We start from the raw sequence: 23,679 nt of genomic DNA, 5'->3' as shown, positions 1-23,679 counted from the left end.
CTCTGGATGACATTAAGGCCCCACAACCATTTGGATCTCTAAAGAGCTATTCCAAGAGAGATAGATTCCTAAAAGCCTCACCTGTAGTCTCTTGAGGCACCTAATCTGCATTAGCTGATTAGTCACCTGTTTTTATAGAGTGGCATAGTAAAGTATTTCAGGCCACCACAGACCCCATTGCCTTTCTAGCACACAGTATCTGGCACATAGTAGGTATCAATAAATATATTTTTTAAATTTTTTAAAATGTTTATTTTTGAGAGAGAGAGAGAGCACGATCGGGGGTGGGAGGTGGGGCAGAGAGAGAAAAGAGAATCCCAAGCAGGTTCTGCACTGTCAGCACAAAGCCACATGTGGGGCTCAAACCAACCCACAAACTGTGAGATCACAGCCTGAGCCAGAGTCAGACACTCAACCGACTGAGCCACCAGGCACCCTAAAATTTTAATTTATTTTTTATTTTAGACAGCAAGCAGGGGAGAGGGGCAGAGGGACAGAGAAAGAACCTTAAGCAGGCTCCATGGTCAGCACGGAGCTGGATGTGGAGCTCAATCCTATGACCCTGGGATCATGACCTGAGCCAAAATCAAGAGTCAGATGTTCAACTGACCCAACCACCCAGGCACCCCTCAATAAATATTTCTTGAGAGGTACTGTTTCCCCAAAGTTGACCATACACTACTTGATTATAACCAACTATAAAAAGAGACTTTTGAGACAGTTGACGAAAATTAAACTTGGACTAGGTATTAAGATATTGTTAATTTTTTGGAGTATTATGGTATTGTTATGTTTCCCCCTCTTTTTTTTTTTAAATTTTTTTTTTTAACATTTATTTATTTTTGAGACAGAGCATGAACGGGGGAGGGTCAGAGAGAGGGAGACACAGAATCTGAAACAGGATCCAGGCTCTGAGCTGTCAGCACAGAGCCCGACGCAGGGCTCGAACTCACGGACCGCGAGGTCATGACCTGAGCCGAAGTCAGCCGCTTAACCGACTGAGCCACTCAGGCGCGCCCCCTCCCCCCCCCCCCCTTTTTTTAAGGCCTTCTCTCTTGTAATACATGCCAAGTACTTACAGCTGAAATGTTATGACCCCTGGGATTTGCTATAAATATTCTAGGACAAAGAGAGGGTAATAAGATGAAGTAAGAACAACAGAATGTTGATAATTGTTGAAACTGGGTGATAGATACATGGGAGTTCATTAGACTATGCTCTCAACTTTTTATGTGATTGTAACTTCTTATAACTAAAATGTTTTAAATTATTTACAATTTGTACAGCTTAGGAGCTTGTTAAATCAGTTGGCTTTTTAAGTTCAGAGTATATAAGCAAAATATGAACAAATTGCTCTAAGCAGTGATCAAGATTAGATGATCATTTTGATGATTTAAAAAACTTTTTTAATGTTTATTTAGAAAGAGAGTGTGTGTCCAAACAGGGGAAGGGCGGAGTGAGAGAGAGAGAGAGAGAGAGAGAGAGAGAGAGAGAGAATCCCAAGCAGGCTCTGCACTGTCAGCACAGAGCCAGACAAGGGGCTCAATCCCATGAACCTTGACATCATGACTTGAGCTGAAATCAAGAGTCAGATGCTTACCCAAGTGAGTCACCCAGGCAGCCCTTTTTTGATTATTTTAAAACACTAAACAGAATAAGATTTAAATAAATTCCATCAGAATGGTAACATTCAAAATAAATTTAGAAGGAAAAATCTTAGCCCTTTTTTTGTGCTTTACCATTGAGAGTAGTGTCTCAATGAAGGAGTCAGTTACTGGTATTTACTGTGTGGCCACTGGTCCTTCTCACTCCTGCCCTGGCTTTCCTGCTCACAAACAAGCCTAGATTACAAAGACTGGCGCCATCTGCATTCTCTTGTAGCTCCCCTTCTTCTCCTGCCCAAATTCCAAGCCTGATTAAACCTGGCTAGGTGCTTAATCTTTGTACCTAACCAGCCGACTCTGCCTGGAGAAAACCCCCTGACTTTGCTGACTGAACTTAAATTTATGACCATAAATCATAAAATGAGCATTTGATTCCCCTATACTCCCTTGGTAGTCATTAACTTCTCTATTTTTGAGGACCATTATTTCATATCCTCTCACCTCAAATTGGCTCCCTTCCCTCACTTGACTTTTCCTCATAGGTCATGGAAAAATAGACACAATCAGCTAAGAATTACCTCCTCTTTCCACCATCAAACTATCCAGCCATCCCGCGCCTGTCCCCAATCCCCAAGACCTCTGTCTTTGTGTGAGGGCAGCCTTGCCATTTGTGCTGTGGATCTTGTTCCCTCTTCCAGGGCTATGTGCCTGCAGTTAGCTCCTCTCTCCTACATCAGTTTTTCCCACTCTGGTTGCTCATTTCCATGATATATGCAATCAAGTCTTAATATCCCCCATCTTAAAATAAAACAAAGCTCTCTCATGACACCTTGTCCTTCATTTGCTGCCTGATTTCTCTGTTCTGTTTCACTGTAATTGCTCTTACCAAGGCCACCATGCTCTGCACCTTACCAAGCGTACAGTTCATCTCTATCTTCCTCTGCTGTTTGGCAGGATCTAATGTTCCTTTTTCCTTAAACCACTTCTTTTGAGGCTTATTTGATGTTAAGTTTTTTCCTATCTTACCAGCACTTCTTTCTAGCCTTCTCTCTTGCTTCTTCCTCTGCTAAATTTCTAAATGCAGAGTGCCCCAGAGTTCTGTCTTTTCTCTAACTGTGCTTTCCCCCAGGTGACCTTATCCACTATCATAACTTTAAATTCATATTGAACTCATGACTCCATATCTCTGGTGGGACCTCTCTCCTGAGGTGCTGACTCATATCTTTAAGTGCATCTTAAACAACATGGCCACTTCAAAACAATTAAGATCTCTTCCCAGTCTCAGTAGATGATTGAGACCCACATTAGAACACTCTTTTAATATACATCCAAATTAGTTAGCATATAGTGCAATAATGATTTCAGGAGTAATTCCCTAATGCCCCCTACCCTTTTAGCCCATCCCTCCTCCCACAACCCCTCCAATAACCCTCTGTTTGCCTCCATATTTAAGAGTCTTTTATGTTTTGTCCCCCTACCTGTTTTTATATTAATTTTGCTTCCCTTCCCTTATGTTCATCTGTTCTGTATCTTAAAGTCCTCATAGGAGTGAAGTCATATGATATTTGTCTTTCTCTGACTAATTTTGCTTAGCATAATACCCTCCAGTTCCATCCATGTTGTTGGAAATGGCAAGATTTCATTCCTTTTCGTTGCCAAGTAATACTCCGTTGTGTGTGTGTGTATGATATATATTTACATATGTTTATATAAATGTATATAATATATATAAATAATATAAATAATTTATATATAAATATATGCAAATAATTTATATATAAACATCTATATATTTATATATAATTTTTATATACACATTTATATGTTTTATATATATTTATATATTATATATATGCCACATCTTCTTTATCCATTCATCCATCGATGAATATTTGGGCTCTTTCCATACTTTGGCTATTGTCGATAGGGCTGCTATAAACATTAGGGTGCATGTGTCCCTTTGAAACAGCATACCTGTATCCCTTGGATAAATACTTAGTAGTACAATTGCTGGGTCATAGGGTAGTTCTATTTTTAATTTTTCAGGGAACTTCCATACTGTTTTCCAGAGTGGCTGCACCAGTTTGCATTCCCTCCAGCAGTGCAAAAGAGATCCTCTTTCTCCTCATCCTCGCCAACATGTGTTGTTGCCTGAGTTGTTAATGTTAGCCATTCTGACTGGTGTGAGGTGGTATCTCATTGTGGTTTTGATTTGTATTTCCCTGATGATGAGTGATGTTGAGCATTTTTTCCTGTGTCGGCCATCTGGATGTCTTCCTTGGAGAAGTGTCTATTCATGTCTTTTGCCCATTTCTTCACTTGATTATTTGTTTTTTGGGTGTTGAGTTTGATAAGTTCTTGATAGATTTTGGATACTAACCCTTTATCTGATATTGCAAATATCTTCTCCCATTTTGTTGGTTGCCTTTAATTTTTGCTGATTGTTTCCTTTGCTGTGCAGAAGCTTTTTATTTTGATGAGGTCCCAACAGTTCATTTTTGCTTTTAATTCCTTTGCCTTTGGAGATGTGTCAAGTAAGAAATTGCTGCGGCTGAGGTCAGAGAGGTTTTGCCTGCTTTCTCCTCAAGGATTTTGAAGGCTTCCTGTCTTGCATTTAGGTCTTTCATCCATTTTGAGTTTATTTTTGTGTATGGTGTAAGAAAGTGGTCCAGGTTCATTCTTCTGCATGTCGCTATCCAGTTTTCCCAGCACCACCTGCTGAAGAGACTGCCTTGATTCCATTGGATATTCTTACCTGCTTTGTCAAAGATGAGTTGGCCATACGTTTGTGGGTCCATTTCTGGGTTCTCTATTCTGTTCCATCGATCTGAATGTCTGTTTTTGTGCCAGTATCATACTGTCTTGATGATTACAGCTTTGTAGTATAGCTTGAAGTCTGGGATTGTGATGCCTCCAGCTTTGGTTTTCTTTTTCAAGATTGCTTTGGCTATTTGGGGTCTTTTCTGGTTCCATACAAATTTTAGGATCATTTGTTCTAGCTCTTTGAAGGATGATGGTTTTATTTTGATAGAGATTACACTGAATATGTAGATTGCTTTGGGTAGTATTGACATTTTAACAATATTTGTTCTTCCTATCCAGGAGCATGGAATCTTTTTCCATTTATTTGTGTCATCTTCAATTTCTTTCATAAGCCTTCTGTAGTTTTCAGTGTATAGATTTTTCACTTCTTTGGTTAGATTTATTCCTAGGTATTTTCTGATTTTGGGGGCAATTGTAAATGGGATCAATTCCTTGATTTCCCTTTCTGTTGCTTCATTGTTGGTGTATAGGAATGCAAGTGATTTCTGTGCATTGATTTTATATCCTGCAACTTTGCTGAATTCATGAATCAGTTCTAGCTGTTTTTTGGTGGAATCTTTTGGGTTTTCCATAGAGTATCATGTAATTTGCGAAGAGTGAAAGTTTGACCTCCTCCTTGCTGATTTGGATGCTTTTTATTTCTTTGTGATGTCTGATTGCAGAGGCTAAGACTTCCAATACTATGTTGAATAACAGTGGCGAGAGTGGACATCTCTGTTTTGTTCCTGACCTTAGGGGGAAAGCTCTCAGTTTTTCCCCATGGAGGATGATATTAGCGCTGGGTCATTCATATATGGCTTTTATGATCTCAAGGTATGATCCTTCTATCCCTACTTTCTTGAGGGTGTTTATCAAGAAAGGATGCTGTATTTTGTCAAATGCTTTCTCTGCATCTATTGAGAGGATTATATGGTTCTTGTCCTTTCTTTTATTGATGTGATGAATCACATTGATTGTTTTGCAGATATTGAACAAGCCCTGCATCCCAGGAATAAATTCCATTTGATCATTGTGAATAATTTTTTTAATGTATTGTTGGATCTGGTTGGCTAATATCTTGTTGAGGATTTTTGCATCCATGTTCATGAGGGAAATGGATCTATAGTTCTCCTTTTTAGTGGGGTCTCACATTAGAACACTCTTGATTCTTCTCTTCATGATCCACATCCATCCTCGTAGCCTCTTCCTCCCAATTACTCCTGAAATCTGACGTCTGGACACCATCTCCAGTGCTGCAGACCTGGGCCACACACCCTCTTCCCTTGACCACTGCCTCAGCCTGCTGCTTTCCCACCTGTACTCTTGACTCAATGTAGTAGTCTCTTGGTAATCAAGGTGATTGACTTCCTTCACACCTAAAATAAAATCCAGACTCCTGCAAATGTAAGGTGACATACTTGGTTTGATCCTGATTTGGAGGGAAATGTTTAAAAAAGAAAACAGCTGGGGCATCTGGGTGGCTCAGCAGTCAGTTGAGTGTCTGACTCTTTGGCTCAGGTCATGATCCTAGGGTCATGAGATCGAGCCCCATGTGGGACCCTGTGCTGAGCATGGAGCCTCCTTGAAATTCTCTCTTGCCTTCTGCCCTTCTGCCCCATTCGAGCTCTCTTTCTCTTGAAATGAAATTTTAGGGGCGCCTGGGTGGCTCATTCGGTTAAGCATCCGACTTGGGCTCAGGTCATGATCTCAGTTCATGAGTTTGAGCTCTGCATTGGGCTCTGTGCTGACAGCTCAGAGCCTGGAGCCTGCTTTGCATTCTGTGTCTCCCTCTCTCTCTGCCCCTTCCTTACTCACACTCTGTCTCTCTCTGTCTCTCAAAAGTGAATAAACATTGGGGGGAAAATTTTTTTTAAATGAAATTTTAAGAAAGTCTGTTTCCCCACTGGTCCACCAGTAGAGGTTCCTGGGGAGTGGGGACCTTGTCCATCTCATTTATCACTCTCTCTCCAGTGCCTGGGACAGTGCACAGCATGATAAGTGCTTGTTGAGGGAATGCCTGTGTATACTAACACCTGCACTTCCTGCTTGGTTCTTGTGAGCATCACCCCATAACATCAGTCAGCTAGATACCCTGACTTGGCTCTGCCACAGGCACCTCGTTTTATCATTATCACAAGCTTGGTATTTTTGTGGCATTTTAAGTAGTGTTCTGGAAACCTGTACAACTTCGAACCTATGACAAACAATATTGTATCATATATTTAAAAATTTGCTAAGCTAGGGGCACCTGGGTGGCTCAGTTGTTTGAGTGTCCGATTCTTGATTTTGGCTCAGGTAATGATTTCACGCTCATGGGATGGAGCCCTGCTTCAGGCTCTGTGCTGAGCGTGGAGCCTGCTTAAGATTCTCTCTCTCCCGTTGCCCCTCTCCCCCAACTTACATTCTCTTTACCTCTTAAATTATTATTATTATTATTTTGCTAAGGTAGATCTTAGGTGAAGTGTTTTCACTACCAAAAAAAAAAAAAAAGATAAAATCCAATGAAGTGGTTGGCAAAAATTTGATAGAAGAACCAAGAATGCCTCAATTTTGCCATGCCAATCATCCCCTTCACAGAGAAGACCCTTAGAGAGGTTCAAGAAACAACAGCAAGTAGAAAATAGGTACCACTCTATTACTAGCCAGTATGGTGACTAATAACTTATAGGGCATACTGGTGAACTGGGCTGGAGGATGGGCTTCACACCCTAAGCGCAGCCTCTCCTGTCCCCTAAAGCCTAAACCAAACCTGGATCTCTGCTGTTCTCTCCTGGACACATGGCCAATGATAAATGGTATGAGAAGTGGTGGCTGAGCCCACCTTGAGAAGGAAATCTCTGATTTTCAACTGCCTGGCTGAGTGGAGGAGAAGGAAAAGACAACATAACCAATATGCTTGATCTTTTACAGCACAAGAAAACATAACCAGTCAGATTGATATTTCTCTTTCAAGAATGGGAGGTTTCCTGGACTGGAAAGAGAAAATAGGAGTCCCTTTCCTCAGGAGCCCTTTAACCATCCTCCTCTCTAAGCCTGCCTGTATTTGGCATTCCTCATCTGAGAGACCCCCACCATGTTCCATGAGCTGCCCAAGCAGAAACCTAGGTGTAAGAAAGTTTCACTATTCCTCAACCCCTATGTTCATACTGATTTTACTTCTTAAAAAGGTTTTGAATCTGTCCATACTGCCTTAACCCTGCTCTAGTTCAGGCCACAGTCCTTTCTAGTTTCCTGCAACAGCTTTCCAGATGCTTTCCTGACTTTGTCTTCCTGCCATCAAGTGCATCCTGCACAATGTCCTACCAGAGTAGGACAATTTTGAATAAAGCAAAATTGGTAAAATTTTGTGCTGCTGTGCTGCTGCGGACTCTTCAGACAATGCCCTTTACTCTAAGGGTAAAGTTTGTATTTTCAAGAGGCTTATAAGGCCTGGCAGGATTGGTCCTTGCCCACTTTCCCAGGGTCCTCTCTCACCATCCCTCCAGCAGCTCCATGCTCTGGCCACTTTGAATTCGAGTTCCACAAACCACCCTCATTCTCGCCTTCCCATGTGATTTATTTACCTCTTCCTTGTAGCCACTGCTGTCCTGTTCATCCTTCACACCTCAGCAGCTATAGACATCATGTCTTTGTCTTAGAACTGGTGTGTCTGGTTACCTCCTGAAGTTGACCCTGACTCGTGGTCCAGATCTTGGTGACTGTGCCCATTTGTGTTTCTGTACAATAGCCTAGGCCTCCGCATGCTGGTTCTTAGCCCCGTGCCTCTGTGGTCCTTTCCTCTTTCCCTGTCTCACTTCCCCGTTCTGGTGTGAAATCTATGTGGGGCCAATTCTGTGTTGGTCATCTTCCTGTTCCCAGAGGCTGCCTTGAGGAATACAAGACCAGGAGAATAATTGTCCTTAAAAATGGGAAAGATAGGTTATTATCTTTCTTGCTTACTTGATTTTTGGCCCTACTGATAAAGTCTTTAACCTTCCTGCAGGCAGGCAAATTATTAAAAGCCTTGAAAGCCCACCTTCAACATGAAGCAAAAAAAGAAAATGAGAATCAGGTAAGTAATATTTTTATCACCTATTAAATATTAAAACAATTATATTTAGTTAATGAGTGATGACTTAAGACATGATATTTACCCCAAAGAGATAATTACTGGTAATAATAAATCCTTTCATAATAACTGTTTGTTATAGAGAAACTGCATATAGCAAGTAATCTGTTGAATAAGATGTTCTCATACAAATGCAAAGGTTAATTATTAGTTGGCAATCATTACAAGAACTAGCCTGGTATGAGCAGGGAAGGAACAGGATTTGAAACCCGAAAAACCCAGGTTAAATAGCAGTTGTCATTTCTTTTTGTGTCATCTTGGAAAACTCAAGTGACTAGATTCTTAGTTTTCTGTTCTTTAAAATGGAAATAACATCTGCTTGGCTGAATTGAATATTAAGAGTCAAAGGGTCTGTGAGTTGGGCTTGTGAAAGTGCCCTGTGTGGTGAACTGTAAACCAGAGCTAATGGGAGAGAGCCTGTCCTGGCTGTGTCAGACCTACACCAAAGGTTTTGACAGAGCCAGGATTCTAAACTTGAAATGGAGGAAAAGGCCTTAAGGCCCCGGGCTTTGAAGAGCATCCATTATCTATCTGGAAATGAAGGTAAATATAAAAATGAACCAAAAATGTAATTTTTCCCCTCTCTGTATTTGTCATCTCTATAACTATATTCCAAGTTATAAACATTTAAAACTATTAATATTTAAAATTCTTTTGGCTCCTGGTTTAATTAACTTAAAACAGAAAAAAAAGGATTAATTTTGAATTCTAGCTTTAAGATTCTACATCATATTACTCTCAATCTGCCCCCACCTCTTGCCGCCTCTCCCCCCCCACCCGGCCTGTACCCCCATCTTCCCATTTGCCCCTCCCCTCCCTTCCCATCTCTTTCCTCCCTCCCTCGCTTCCATATATAGGATACTTGATTGTGGTGCCATTTGAAATCAAGATTTTAGTTTGGATAACAATTAATGGACGAAATTTAAAATTATCCTATTTTCAAATTCTGCATTTTGGGCCATTTCATTTTGAAAAAATTTCACAAAAGCATAAATCAGATAAAGAATTCCTAAGTCAGGATTCTTTTTTTACTTTATTTTGAGAGAGCAAGGAAGTAGAGCAAAGGGCAGGGGTGGGGTGGGGAGAGAGAGTTCTGAGATCATGACCTGAGCTGAAGTCAGACCCTCAATCAACTGAGCCACCCAGGAGCCCCAAGAATTCTTAATATATCAATAGTGAGCTTAGATTGATGGGAGGACCTGTTATAGACAGAGTTTATTTACTAAGGCTACAGAAAGAGTCAACACAGTCCAAATGCATGGCAAAGAGATCATTAATGTTACCAAGGATTGACAGACGTGCAAACTTCCAGACCCCCCCAAATCATCACCTAGGGAGTGCACAGGTATGGATCACATCTGAGTGAGTGGGACATGGCACATTTTGGAAGCCTTATTCTCACACTATAGGTCAGCCTTAACTATATGCGTTGGGGAAGTGCTGTATGTGGGTTAGTGTGGCTGTGTGCCAAGGATTCCGTGTCTAAACCAGGTGCGCCTCATCAGTCTTGGATTTAGACAAGTGTATTATAGGTACATCATGGTGCATTCAGGAATGAACATACCCTTCCTGATCACTGTCAGCCTCCCAGACTCACATAAAATGCATGGGATTAAAATAATCAATCTCAGGGGTGCCTGGGTGGCTTAGTGAGATAAGCCTCTGACTTTGGCTCAGGTCATGATCTCATGGTTTGTGGGTTTGAACCCCATGTTGAAATCTGCGCTGACAGCTCAGAGCCTGGAGCCTGCTTCAGATTCTGTATTTCCCTCTCTGTGTCTGCCCCACCCCTGCTTGTGCTATCTCTGTCTGTCTCAAAAATAAACATTAAAGAAAAATATGCAATCTCTGGGAGTTGGGCTAACAGGCTTCTAAATAGGACAGTTAAGGGGGTGCCTGGGTGGTTCAGTTGGTTAAGCATCCAACTTTGGCTCAGGTCATAATCTTGAGGTTGGTGAGTTCAAACCCTGTGCTGACAGCTGCGAGCCTGGAGCCTGCTTTGGATTCTGTCTGTCTCTCTCTCTCTCTCTCTCTCTCTCTCTCTGCCCCTCCCCCCATGCTTATGTGCCCTTCCCTCCCTCCCTCTCTGTTTCTCAAAAATAAAAAAACATTAAAACATAAAATAAAAAGGACAATTAGGGGACCTGTCTTGCACTCTGTTAATAAGGGAGTCCCTGTAGGAGAGATAAATAAGTACTTTAAGAGCATCTCTTGGGGCCCCTGGGTGGCTCAGTCGGTTAAACGCCTGTGGGGCTCTGCACTGACAGTGTGACCGTGCAGAGCCTACTTGGGATTTTCTCCCTTTCCATCTCTCTCTGCCCCTCTCCTGCTCTCTCACTCAGTCACTCTCTCTCTCACAAATAAGTAAACTTAAAAAAAGTATCTCTTTAGATTCCAGCAATACAGGTAACCCAAGGGCAACACTTTTACAGTGGAAGCAGTTTCTTTTGCTTCCCCATGACTATCCAGGGAGTTGGGAGGTGGGATACAGATAGCATCTTCCTATTCTCATGTATCCTTGTTTCTTTGAATTTATGCTTATCTGTTTTCAGCTGTCACTTGCCGACTCCCTGGTTGCTTTCTGGTATTTGGTGTCTTGCTGTCTTCCTCATCCCCTCATGCCCTGACTTTCTTTGGAATGAATTCACAGGTCCATCTGGATGTTCTTTACTGTCCTTGCCTGCTTGTTCCCTCACTCCTGTAACTTTGCTTCCCCCTCTTCCTTAGCATATCCTGGACCTTTTATGACTTGGAACTATTTTACTTCTGCAATGTTTTACCTCTAAAACCTGGCATTCTCAAAACCTTCTTATTCTTTGCCTCCCCATAAATTTGTTTTATATTATGGTTCTTATTGCAGGATGCATGGGAGAATCATTTGGGGAGATTTTTTAAAATGCTGATAAATTAGGGCACCTGGGTGGCTCAGTCATTTGAGTGTCTGACTCTTGATTTCCTATTAGGTCATGATCTCAGGGTCGTTCAATTGAGCCTTGCATCGGGCTATGCACTAAGCATGGAGCCTGCTGGGATTCTTTCTCTCTCTCTCTCCCTCTCTCCCCTTCTCTCCTCCTCTCTGCCCCTCCCCCACTAACACTCTTTCTCTCTCAAAATAAATAAAATATGCCGATACATAGGTCTTACCAAACCCAGGCCAACCAAATCAACTCTCAGGGGGTGGGGTCCAGGCACCATAGTGAAATGGATTGAAAAATCAGGATATAAAACATTCACCCCCACCACTTCCACAAGCAGAGCACCAGGTGTCACTACAAACTACGGTTTGTAATATTGGAAGGTTTCTCAGTAAGGAAAGTCAGTGTTATTAAGCAAAGTCCTCTGCCTTCTGGCATTCAAGGATTCCTCTACATAATAGCTTCTTCCCCACCTAAGGACCCTTGTACATCAGACTGCACCAGGTAACAGGCCCTCCCACACATCCAAGCCTCTAATGAGGTCTTCCTTGTTTTGAAATAGGATAGACAGCACCAGTCACCAGTGTGAGAGAGCTTAAGATAAATAAAAAGACCCTAAAGGAGACTGAGATGACCAAGAAAACAACAAAAGCTTTAAGAACTTAATGATTTGTTAGCTCTTGGAATCCAGGCACACAGACAAGGAACAGATGGTTCAATTAAGGTTATGTAACAAGCTATAAATGTTCACAACTTAAAGAGAAATAGATGACAGCGAGAAAAGGAGGACAGAATGAAGGGAAGCATAAGGATGCAGCACTTGGAATTTACAGGATATACTGTGTAGTTGTGAGACAAGATTGAAAGGCTTAGAATCTTTAAAGCAGCAAAGGTGACTCGTAGAATGACTGAGGTGGTGGCATGCTGTCAGGAAGAAGATGGGAGGTGAGAGTAGGGCAGGAGCTAGATTTCAGTATATGAGAGGCACTAAACATAGCGACTGAAAATACAAATGAATATCCCACTAGCAAATCACGAGTGATACACAAGTGACTACCTGAAGTTAAGCCCTAGAAATGGGAAGGGTAGGGCAGAGAAGCAATTGCTTTCCATTATAATCTTTTCACTACTGGATTTTTTTTTTTTAGCCGTATGTGTATAATATTAGTTTATTTCAAAACATTTGAATTTTTTTAAAAACAAAAACACCAGGAACAGATCAAGCCTATCCTTTATAGTCTTCAGGTAAGAGAACATGTTTAAGAAGGCCTTCCTCATACTCATGATAATATATTCACCTATTTTATTTCCTAGGGCGTTTTTTTTTTTTAATTATTTTTTTAACGTTTATTTTATTTTAGAGAGAGAGAGAGTGAGCAGGGGAGGGGCAGAGAGAGAGGGAGACACAGAATCCAAAGCAGGGCTCCTGGCTCTGAAGTGTCAGCACAGAGCCAGATGTGGGGCTCGAACTCATGGGCTGTGAGGTCTTGACCTGAGCTGAAATCAGATGCTCAACCAACCGAGCCACCCACATACCCCAATTTCCTAGTGCTTTTATAGTTTCCTTTCTACATTTAAATCTTGTACCCATCCACATTTCCTTTTGGTGTGAAAGAACTAAGATTCCTTGCCCACCCCACAAAGATAAAAAGCATCGTTGTCTCTGTATCATGTGTTGAATAATGAATCCAGTCTTCCGCCATTAATACTAATAAGTGCAAATATTATACTGTGCTTTTTTTTTTCCTAAATGTTTATTTATTGAGAGACAGAGAGAGAGGCAGGCACAAAGAGAGGGAGACAGAGAATTTCAAGCAAGCCCTGCACTGTTAGTGCAGAGCCCAACATGGGGCTTGAACTTCCAAACAGCAAGATCATGGCCTGAGCCAAAATCAAGAGTCAGATGCTTAATCGATTGAGCCACCCAGGCCCTCAATGAGTTCTTATAAAATAAGCAAGTTTGTATGTTATCTTTTGGTACCTTTATCACACTGTTGTGATAATTTAGCTCTTTACTTTTAGTTTATGGTTGTACAGGTGCTGTTTTTACCTTACTCCCTTATTTTGGCCTTGACAAGTTACTTTGGACTCCGAGCCTCAATTTTTCCATCTGTAAACTGGGGATAATGTTACTACCTATGTCCTAGGCTTTGAGGAATGAATGAGTTAACCTGTATAAACACTAAGCCCAGTAAAGATGTGATATTAGCTGTAATTATTAGTTAGAGCATACTGCCTGTCAAATAGCATATACTCAAAAAATTAATGCTAATTGGCTTAATTACACTAAGAAAACATTGAATGCTTTCTTACCCTATTTTTTTCAAGCTGGGGATGTTAAATGTGATTATTTCTTTTGGAATACTCTAAAATTCTTGTCCTGGACTATAATTCAGTACAAGAGAGTATTAAAATTACCTTTTGTAAAATAGTTTTTTTATTCAGTTTAAATTCTGATTCTTCGTGAACATTATAACTCTAAAAATAGGACATGGCAGATTAATGTCTTTCTCTTCAGGATGGAAGTCAAATTTCTGCATCCTCTTGTGATGAGGCTGAGATGCAGATCAGCAGCCAGGAACAAGCTGAGAGGTTGCCAGTTGACCATGTCACCAAAATGAGGAGAAGGCGCAGGACAGTCCACAGAAACCCTGACTCCCAGGTGAATAGAAGTGTGACCATTTTGGGCACTCCCTGTTCAAAATTGGTGTATTCTTAAGAAGCTTTCTCTGAATTCTTTTATGGTACCAGATGGTTGTAAATTCTGCATGCTGTGAGGTCCATGAAAGCTCAGACCCAAGTCTAAGCTGGTCCTCATCACACTCTGAGTACTGGCTCTTGGGAAGCACTTACTAAGGATTAAGCACAAATTAAGTATTTGTTGAATAAATATGAAAGTATTCACTTAATGATGAGTAGTAAGTAAGAAGGAAAGAAAAACCAGCATCAAATAAGGTGGGTTTTTTTTTCTTTTCAACTGGCCTCAGACCTAGTGATCACTCTTGGGTTGATCTTTCAGCAGAATAGTCACATGATTAGCCAGGGGCTTCCTTCACTTGCTTCACTTGCCTTGGGAGGACTCTGATTTTTTTCTTTTTAATCTTCTTATGCAAATATAACTTTACGAGACACAGTCCTAATTTTTATTTTCTAGCTCTGTATACTCCCTCAGTCATTAGACTATCCATTTAGATTATTTGTTAATTTCTCATCCCTAAGAGATCTAATCTTGCCATTTATGCTTTTCAGTGGTCTCTCATATGTCCTATTCCCAAATTCACATTCTCAAGAGCCAATCTGTCACTCAGAAACCTAATTCTCCTACTTGTCTTCCTTCTTTGCAATTTGGGTGCCTATTTTTGGAAGTCAGTGGTGACTTCTGATTTAAATAATTCATTCCCTTTTAAAATTGTACCAGGATCATTCAGAGATAAAGATAAGTGATCCCATTGAATTCCAGAATCAAGAGAAGCAGGAAAACCAGAAACTCAGAACTGTTGGAGAAGTTCCTTCACCACCAGACAAGAGCCAAGGAGAGGAGAATGCAGTTTCCTCAGGAAAAGGTAGAACAGATGGTATGTCAAATAAGTAAAAAACCAAAAAAACAAACAAAAAAACCCCTGAAATTCCTGGGGGGTAGTCATGTGCGCTCATTTCCTAGGACTGCCATAACAAAGTACCACAAAATAGACCCTTTTTCTTGAGGTCACATCATGGTTACTACAAGTTAAGGCTTCAACATAACTTTTTGAGGAACACAGTTCAACCCATAACACCATGCTGTAGAACTCCTAAGTGTCTACAATGAAAGCAAAAGTTTAAGCCTTTGAGACCTCTTCCATATTGTGGAAAAACCAGAGTAAGAGTGGTAGCTGGAAAGCTTAGGGTAGTTGATTGCTTCTTGATGAGGAGAGTTCATATTTTGTCCATCAACTCCTTCTGGCCTACTCCAGACACAGGTACAAAGACCTTTTGCCTAGTCAACCAAACAGTTAAATTTTTTAATAGTTTTTTAACAGTTTATATTTTTTAACATAGGTCAGTTTTGGAAGTCCTCTGCCTTGGTTTGTCTAATGTGTGCTGAGGTTTAGATTTGGATCATGCACTTAGGGTAGGAATTCCGCAGGGTGGTCCTCCCATCAGCACCCGTAGAAGGCACAGGTGGTGGCTTGTTAGCAGGTTATCATACTGGTAAGTTGCTCCTTGTGAAGTTGCTATTTTTCTATTTATAATATTTTATTATTTATAATAATCTGGTGAGGAGTGATTCTGACTCTAAATATCCTTTATTTCATGGAACTTTTCCTTTCTGGTTTTAGAGCCAAGGTCCAAGCAGAAGCCCCTGCAGTCCTTCGTGCTCTATCTAGTCATTCTTGTATATTTTATGGATGTATTGGGTCACCTTCAGGATGAGTGACATATTTATAAATAAGTACCATTTATTGAAAATCCACTTGGATGGATGGATGGATAGATAGATAGATAGATAGATAGATAGATAGATAGATAGATAGAGATAGAGATATTTATTTATGTTTATTTATTTTGAGAGAGAGCAAGGGAGGGGCAGAGGGAGAGAGAGAATCCCAAGCAGCTTCCCTGCTGTCAGCCCTGAGCCGGATGTGGGACTTGAACTCCTTAACCATGAAATCATGACTTGATCTGAAACCAAGAGTTGGACGCTTAACTGACTGAGCCACATAGGCACCCCTGGATATTTTTTAGTAGATTGCCTCAAATTGAAAAGATGGCAGAATGTGGAAAGTGGTGAAGGAGGGAAAGTCAGTGAGGGAAAGTCACAAATGTATACACCATGATTTCAGCTGGATTTAAAGAACAAAAACAAAACAAGTATAGAAGCAGAGGACCTGAGGAAATATGTCAAAATGCTAATGGTGTTTATTCGGGTGATGGGATTGTGTAATTTTTTTTTTTAACGTTTATTTATTTTTGAGACAGAGAGAGACCGAGCATGAATGGGAGAGGGTCAGAGAGAGAGGGAGACACAGAATCTGAAACAGGCTCCAGGCTCTGAGCTGTCAGCACAGAGCCCGACACGGGGCTCGAACTCACCGCAAGATCATGACCTGAGCCGAAGTCGGACGCTTAACCCACTGAGCCACCCAGGCTCCCCTGTGTAATTTTTTTTTTAAGATTTTGTTTTTTGTTTTTTGTTTTTTTTAACGTTTATTTATTTTTGAGACAGAGAGAGACAGAGCATGAACGGGGGGGTGGTCAGAGAGAGGGAGACACAGAATCTGAAACAGGCTCCAGGCTCTGAGCTGTCAGCACAGAGCCCGACACGGGGCTTGAACTCAAGGACTGCGAAATCATGACCTGAGCCGAAGTCGGCCGCTTAACCGACTGAGCCACCCAGGTGCCCCAAGATTTTGTTTTTATGTAATCTCTACACCCCAATGTGGGGCTTGAACATAACCCCAACATCAAGAGTCGCACACTCCACCAACTGAGCCAGCCAGGTGCCCTGGGATTTTGTGATTGTATCATTCTTGTTATAACAATAATCTGTTCATAGCAAAATTTTGAAAAAGTGTTCTTAAATTTCTGATATATTTATATAACCTCTGTACAGGAAGCATAAAATTTTTGGCTACTTGAAGCATATGAGCTAAAATTGTAGTGATGCTGTAACTCATTCTTTGTGCTCATTTTTTCCACCACTTTGGCAGACCCTGTCAAATGAAAATGCCCCATGTTAACTTCTAGATATTTCTTAATTGGAAGAACTTGTTTTGGAATCTTTCATCATTTGTGTATCTTTTGATTCAGGTAATGAAGATTCAAAGGTTCCTTCGGAAAAAAAGAGGCCGCTCTACACAGATGGATTTTCCAAACCTGGAAAAAATAAAAGAACTGTAAGCACTACTCCAAGTAAGTTTTGCACACAAAGAAACAAAGTAATAGTTGGCCCCTTCAGGCTAATTCCAAATAGGCGGTGCACCATAACAGCTGAAACCTTGAATGCTGGAACTGGGGCTTGCATTCTCATTCTCTAATTTTCTCACTGTGAGACCACGGGCAACTTATCCTCAGTAAACTCACTTCCTCAGCTTACAGTGGGAGTGGGTTATACCACCTTTTTCATCAGGTTGATACAGACATATCTGATACTGTGGCTTCAGTTCCAGACCACTGCAGTAAAGCAATTATTGCAGTAAAGTGAATCAAATGAGTTTGTTTCCCCCGTGCATGTAAAGGTTATGTTGACACTGTACTGTAGTCTGTCAGGTGTGTGATAGCATTATGTCTCAAAAAAACATACACATATCTTTAATTTAAAAATACTTTATTGCTTAAAAAGCGCTATCATCTGAGCTTTCAGCGAGTAGTAATCTCTTTCCTGGTGGAGGGTCTGGCCTCAGTATTGATGACTGTTGAATGCTTGGTATGGCAGTTGGGAGTGGCTATGGAGTTTCTAAAAATAAGACAACAGTGAAGTTTGCCTCATCAGTTGACTTCCTTTCACTAATGATTTCTCAGTAGCAATGAATGCTGTTTGATAGCATTTTACCCACAATAGAGTTCTTTCAAAATAGAGGAGTCTATCTTCTCAAACCCTGTTGCTGCTTTATCAACTAAGTTTATGGAATATTCTAAGTCCTTTGTTGTCATTTCAACAATCTTCACAGCATCTTCACCAGGAGTAGATTCCATCTCAAGAAGCCACTTTCTTATCCATAAGAAGCAACTCCTCACCCATTACAGTTTTATCATGAGATTGCAGCTTATATGTATATAGCCTTCAGTTATATGTATATAGCCTCCACTTATTCTAGTTCTCTTGTTGTTTCCACATCTGCAGTTACTTCCTCCACTGAAGTTTCCTCAAAGTCATCCTTGAGGGTTGAAATCAGCTTCTTGCAAACTTGGTTGTGTTGATATTTTGATTACTTGCGGCGAATGACAGATGTTCTTAATGGCATCTAGAATGGTGCATCTTTTCCAGAAGGATTTCAGTTTTGCCCAGGTCCATCAGAGGAATTACTGTCTATGGCAGCTATACCTTACAAAATGTACTTCTCAAATAGGACTTGAAAGTCTAAATGACTCCTTGATCCATGGGCTACAGAATGGATGTTATGTTAGCAGGCATTAAAATACCATTAATCTGGAGCGCTTGGGTGACTTAGTCAGTTAAGTGGCCAGCTTGGGCTCAGGTCACAATCTCACAACTGGTGAGTTCGAGTCCTGTGCTGACAGCTCAGAACCTGGAGCCTGCTTCACATTCTGTGTCTCCCTCTCTGTCTGTCCCTCCCCCACTCACACTCTGCCTCTCTCTCAAAAATAAATGTTAAAAAGAGAAAGAGAGCGAGAGAAAGAAAGAAAGAAAGAAAGAAAGAAAGAAAGAAAGAAAGAAAGAAAGAAAGAAACTACCATTAATCTTGTACATCTCCCACAGAGATCTTGGGTGACCAGGTACATTGTCAATAAACAGTCACTCTTTTAAAGAAATCTTTTTTTCTGAGCAGTAGGTCTCAATACTAGGCTTAAAATACTCAGTAAATCATGTTGTGAACAGATGTGCTATCATCAAGGCTATATTCCATTTATAGACCATAAGCAGAGTAAGTGCCATATAATTTTTAACGGCCCTAGGATTTTCACATGGTAAATAAGCATTGGCTTCAACTTCAAGTCACCGGCTGGAGTAACTTTTTTTTTTTTTTTTTTTTTTTTTTTTAATTTTGAAAGCGGGAAAGCACAAGTGGGGGAGGGGCAGAGAAAGGGAGAGAGAGAATCCCAAGTATGCTCTGTGCTGTCAATATGGAGCCCAATGTGGGCCTCGAACTCAAAAACTGAGATCATGACCTAAGCCAAAATTAAGAGTCAGACCCTTAACCAACTGAGCACCCAGGCACCCCAGACAGTAACTTTTTTTTTTAATGTATTTTTATTTTTGAGACACCAAGAGACAGAGCGTGTGTAGGGTAGGGGTAGAGAGAGAGTGTGGGGGGGAGACAGAGAATCTGAAGCAGGCTCTGAGCCGTTAGCACAGAGCCCGATGGTAGGGCTCAAATTCACCAACCATGAGATCATGACCTGAGTCAAAGTCAGATGCTTAACTGACTGAGCCACCCAATTGGCCTGCAGTAACTTCTAATGAGAGTCCACCTGTCCTTTGAAGCTTTATTTTTATTTATTTATTTATTTATTTAATGTTTATTTTTGTCAGAGAGAGACACAGAGCATGAGTGGGGGAGGGGCAAAGAGAGAGGGAGACAAGGAATGTGAAACAGGCTCCAGGCTCTGAGCTGTCAGCACAGAGCTTGACGCAGGGCTTGAACTCACGGACCATGAAATCATGACCTGAGCCGAAATCGGACGCTCAACTGACTGAGCCACCCAGGTGCCCCTGTCCTTTGAAGCTTTAAAGCCAAGCATTGACTTCTGTCTAGCTGTGAAAGTCCTAGATGACATTTTCCAATAGAAGGCTGTCTCATGTACATTGCAAATCTGTTGATTAGTGTAACTGTAGCAAAATTCTTGCACAGAGTAGTGATACCGAGGCTTTTCTTTCCAGGAAGCAACTTTATTCCTACCGGCACCGCTCAGTTGGGTTCGTACCCAAAGAACTGAGCCCCGAACGCCATGTGGCATAGTTTTTTATATATTTTTTACTTCTTTGTTTCCCATATATGGTAACACACAAACATGCAGTCTTATTAAGTGGTTGCCTGTTAAAAGGTTGTGAGGGCTATTGTCACGTGGGCATATAGCTAGATTGCCTTGAGGTTTTTTTTCTTTCCTTACTTTGATGTTTGGACCCCTCTATTTAGGGTCAAAGAGCATCATCTTGGTTTAGAGGTTTATATAGGCTGTCCTTCCACATATCTAGTATAGTCCACCTGGGGCCTGCCGTTTGATAGCTGCGATGACATTGTCCCAGGCCTGTCGGAGATGAGAGAAGTTAGACAAGGGGTGGGGATCTGGCTCAAGGTGATCTGGGGTCCCCCACCATTGGGTTTTTCTGGCAGTTGAGTTATAAAATCTTTGGCCTAGGCATGTTAAGTTTTTAACAGAGATGACGATGAACTTTTTCTCCACTAGGCAAGACAGTTTTTCCCAATAATTGGGCTTTTGAGAAGCCAAACCCTGGTAGTAGGACTGGGGTATTTTGTTTTACTATAAGGTTTGTGGGGATCTAATTTTTATAGTCTCTTACGGCCATCATTTCCCCTTGTTGGTACCAACGAAGTATCCTGTCCACAAAAGGAAGGTGAGTGTTAACAGAAACTTCTCACCACATTTCTAGCTGGCTGTGGCGGCCTCAGTAGAACAAAAATCACAATAATAGAAACAAGGCGTGACAGTGCATCACAGTAAGGAAACATAGAGAAGGTAAGGATAGTCTTTTGTTTCATTGGACCGTCAACTCCTGTAGCTTCTGCCATGCGTGGATTAGTCAGCTTCCAGAGTGACTAGAGCAGGGCTGCAGTCTCCTGGAGGCTCCAGAGTTGCAGATTGCTTTTTCCGTATGGTCAGCTTGCATGGCATTGATGGATCAGGAATGCACTCCCAGTTTTGAAATGCTGGCTTCACTCTGCTGTAGTGAATCCAGGGACCCACTTCTACTACCGTTACTGCAATAGGGGTGGACAAAATGACAGTGAACGGTCCCCTCCAGAGAGGTTTTAGGGGTTGAACAGTTCATTCCTTTATCCATATTGCATCTCCTGGTTTAAAGGGGTGAGCATCTGTGGTCAGATTCATAGGTACTCGTTCCCTGACCCACTGGTGTAAGGTGGTTAGGGTAGACCCAAGGGCCCGCATCTGTTGTCTTAGGATTAGACTGTCTATCTCATTTAGATCCCCTCTTTATGCCCTTGATAATGGGGTGGTGGGGGGACGCCTCCGATTTGCAGCTACAGTCTTTTTCCCTGAAGATCCCTTATCTCTCCCTGCCTAGTATTAACTCTTTTCCTATTTATTTCTCCCCTGGAATAGGGCCTGTAACTACTGTTAGGTAACAGGAACAATGAACATTCTGGCTTCTTCAAGCTGATAAGGGATGGTGTAGGGGTACAGCAGTTAGAGTCCACCCAAAGGTTGGTCGAGTGGCCCACAGTATAGTTGTACAGGAAGGCGGCATAAACATTAGAAGACACAAAGAGAAAAACACAAGGTAAAGATGATACTGACCAGCAAGATGGCATCTTAAGATAATGTCTACAGTTTCCAAACCTGTCAAATAATCTAGGAGAGACCCTGACTTTGTAAACAACGTATGTCAGGGAATCTCTCATAACCCAAATGATAGAGAAGCAGGAGCAGTAAGTAATCAATGGTGGCTCTATTTCCAAGAGTTTGGCCCTAACTTAATTAAAAAAAATTTTTTTTTAAAGCATCTGATGCCTGTGAGGTGTTTTAATTTAGAGTTTTGGCTGAGTATAAGCAGACAGTCTACTTTATTTTAATGTGTAAAACTTTTTTAAGAGCCAGGAGTTCTAGAGAAAGAGTGAAGGCAGCCATTTACCATAATTAATTTGCAAATTTTTAGATAAGCCAAACCTGGGTATTATTTTATAAAGCAGAATTTTTCTTACTTTTGTGACTTTTCTGTCTTGTAGGGGAAGGCCTTTACCCAATTAGTAAAAACAAAACAAAACAGAATCCAAAGCAGTCTCCAGGCTCTGAGCTGTCAGCACAGAGCTTGATGCGGGGCTTGAATTCAGGAACTATGAGATCATGACCTGAGCTGAAGTCTGACTGTGACCAAGCAAGACTTTCCTGGTCGTCATACAATGTGCTAATTTTATTTTGGCCCAACAGTAACTTATATATTAATCATTGGCCATTGAGGGAAGGGGTTAAAGGGCCAAAGTCAAGGTCTATTCCCTGCCTTTTTCAACAATGCCCACATGAATATGTTTCGGCCATGTGGATATCCATTTTTGGCATACAGTGGATTAAGTTTAGTATCTTAGTAAAAGCCCTTCATATATCACCCATCCCTCATATGGCAGAGGCATCCGTTCCTCTGCTAAACAAGAACAATGCAAATGTGGAGGATTTGGAGGCCGGCATCAAGAGTATTGCCATTATTTTCCCAGCCTTTGGATCAAAGAAGGAATTTTAATCTTAGCCCTGTGTACTTTTAAAATCCATTTATTTTAACCTTACTGTGTCCTGACCACACATAAAATTTCTTTTTAAAGATTTTCCTTCACGAACCTTCTACAACTTTTCTTTGCATTTAGGTTTTGTCCCAAGCCCTTTTGCTCCAGATAACCAGTCTCATTTAGGACAAAGTTACTTACTTTTACCTTCAACAAAAATACATTTACATTTCTTATATCTTTCTTTCATATCTCCTACTTATCTACACACAGAGTTGCTTTTCTTATTTTTATCAACTTTAACTACATTCAGCAGAATTTTAACTCTTAGAAACCTTAGTCTCCAGTGAAACCTAAGTAGTAACCAATCGTGAACTCTGTTACATCAGAATTTTTTTTTAGATGGCAAACTTATGAATCCATTAAGCAAAAAGCATGTTTTTCAACAGTTCCAAATATCCTTAGTTTTTTTGCAACAAGTCAAGTACAAACCTATATCTAGTAATTCATGTTTTAGCCTCTATCTGGTTAGATATCCAATGAATTCAATCTGAATTTATCATGCAAGCAAAACCTTAACATTTTAGGTTACCAAAGACTTTGAAAGCTATCTGAACAATTACCCATGGAAACTTTGAGACAGACAAAATTAACCATCACTTTAAGTCATCCTTTTGTTAACAAATTGGAACAGAGATAACATGAGCTTATTTGACCTTCAGCAAATGTAGGTAGAATGAAAGTTTATGTTTTGTTTTTTTTAATGTTGATATTTTTATGTGTATTATTTTTACTGTTTATTTTTTAGTAACCTCTACACCCAACCTGGGGCTTGAACACATGACCTCAAGATTTCAGACTGACCAGCGCCCCTAGGATATTCTTAATCAGAATAGCACAAAGCAGGGATCAGCCAAGCACTGCCCACTATGGCCTGCCTTAAAACCCTTAAACTAAGAATGGTTTTTATGGTTTTAAAGGATTATAAAGGGTTTAAAGGGTTAAAAAAAAAAAAAAAAAAAAAATATATATATATATATATATATATATATATATATACACACACATACACATACACATAAATTTGACATTTTATAATGCTTAGAAAGCTTGAGATCAAGGATTGGCAAACCTTTTCTATAAAAGTTCAGATGGTTAATATTTTTGTCTTT

General features: G+C 40.7%; 1 protein-coding gene across 4 annotated transcripts in view; it reads left to right on the top strand.

Annotated features, from left to right (window-relative positions):
* The window catches only part of NUSAP1 (nucleolar and spindle associated protein 1), a 44,508-nt gene that overhangs the window by 1,427 nt on the left and 19,402 nt on the right, over positions 1-23,679 (top strand). Inside the window, exons 2-5 of one of the 4 annotated variants that reach the window (XM_019442507.2) lie at positions 8,389-8,457; positions 13,948-14,091; positions 14,890-14,992; positions 17,220-17,321. In XM_019442507.2, coding sequence (XP_019298052.2) covers positions 8,389-8,457; positions 13,948-14,091; positions 14,890-14,992; positions 17,220-17,321 — 418 coding nt within the window. Of the gene's footprint in view, positions 1-8,388; positions 8,458-13,947; positions 14,092-14,847; positions 15,005-17,219; positions 17,322-23,679 lie in introns of all 4 variants that reach the window. The other 3 variants (XM_019442506.2, XM_019442505.2, XM_019442504.2) reach the window with 3 other exon arrangements.

Source organism: Panthera pardus, unplaced genomic scaffold, assembly GCF_024362965.1.
Source record: "Panthera pardus isolate Hobbes unplaced genomic scaffold, ASM2436296v1 HiC_scaffold_24, whole genome shotgun sequence".
In the NCBI taxonomy this organism is placed as follows: domain Eukaryota; kingdom Metazoa; phylum Chordata; class Mammalia; order Carnivora; family Felidae; genus Panthera; species Panthera pardus.
This window is presented reverse-complemented; position numbering and strand designations above follow the sequence as displayed.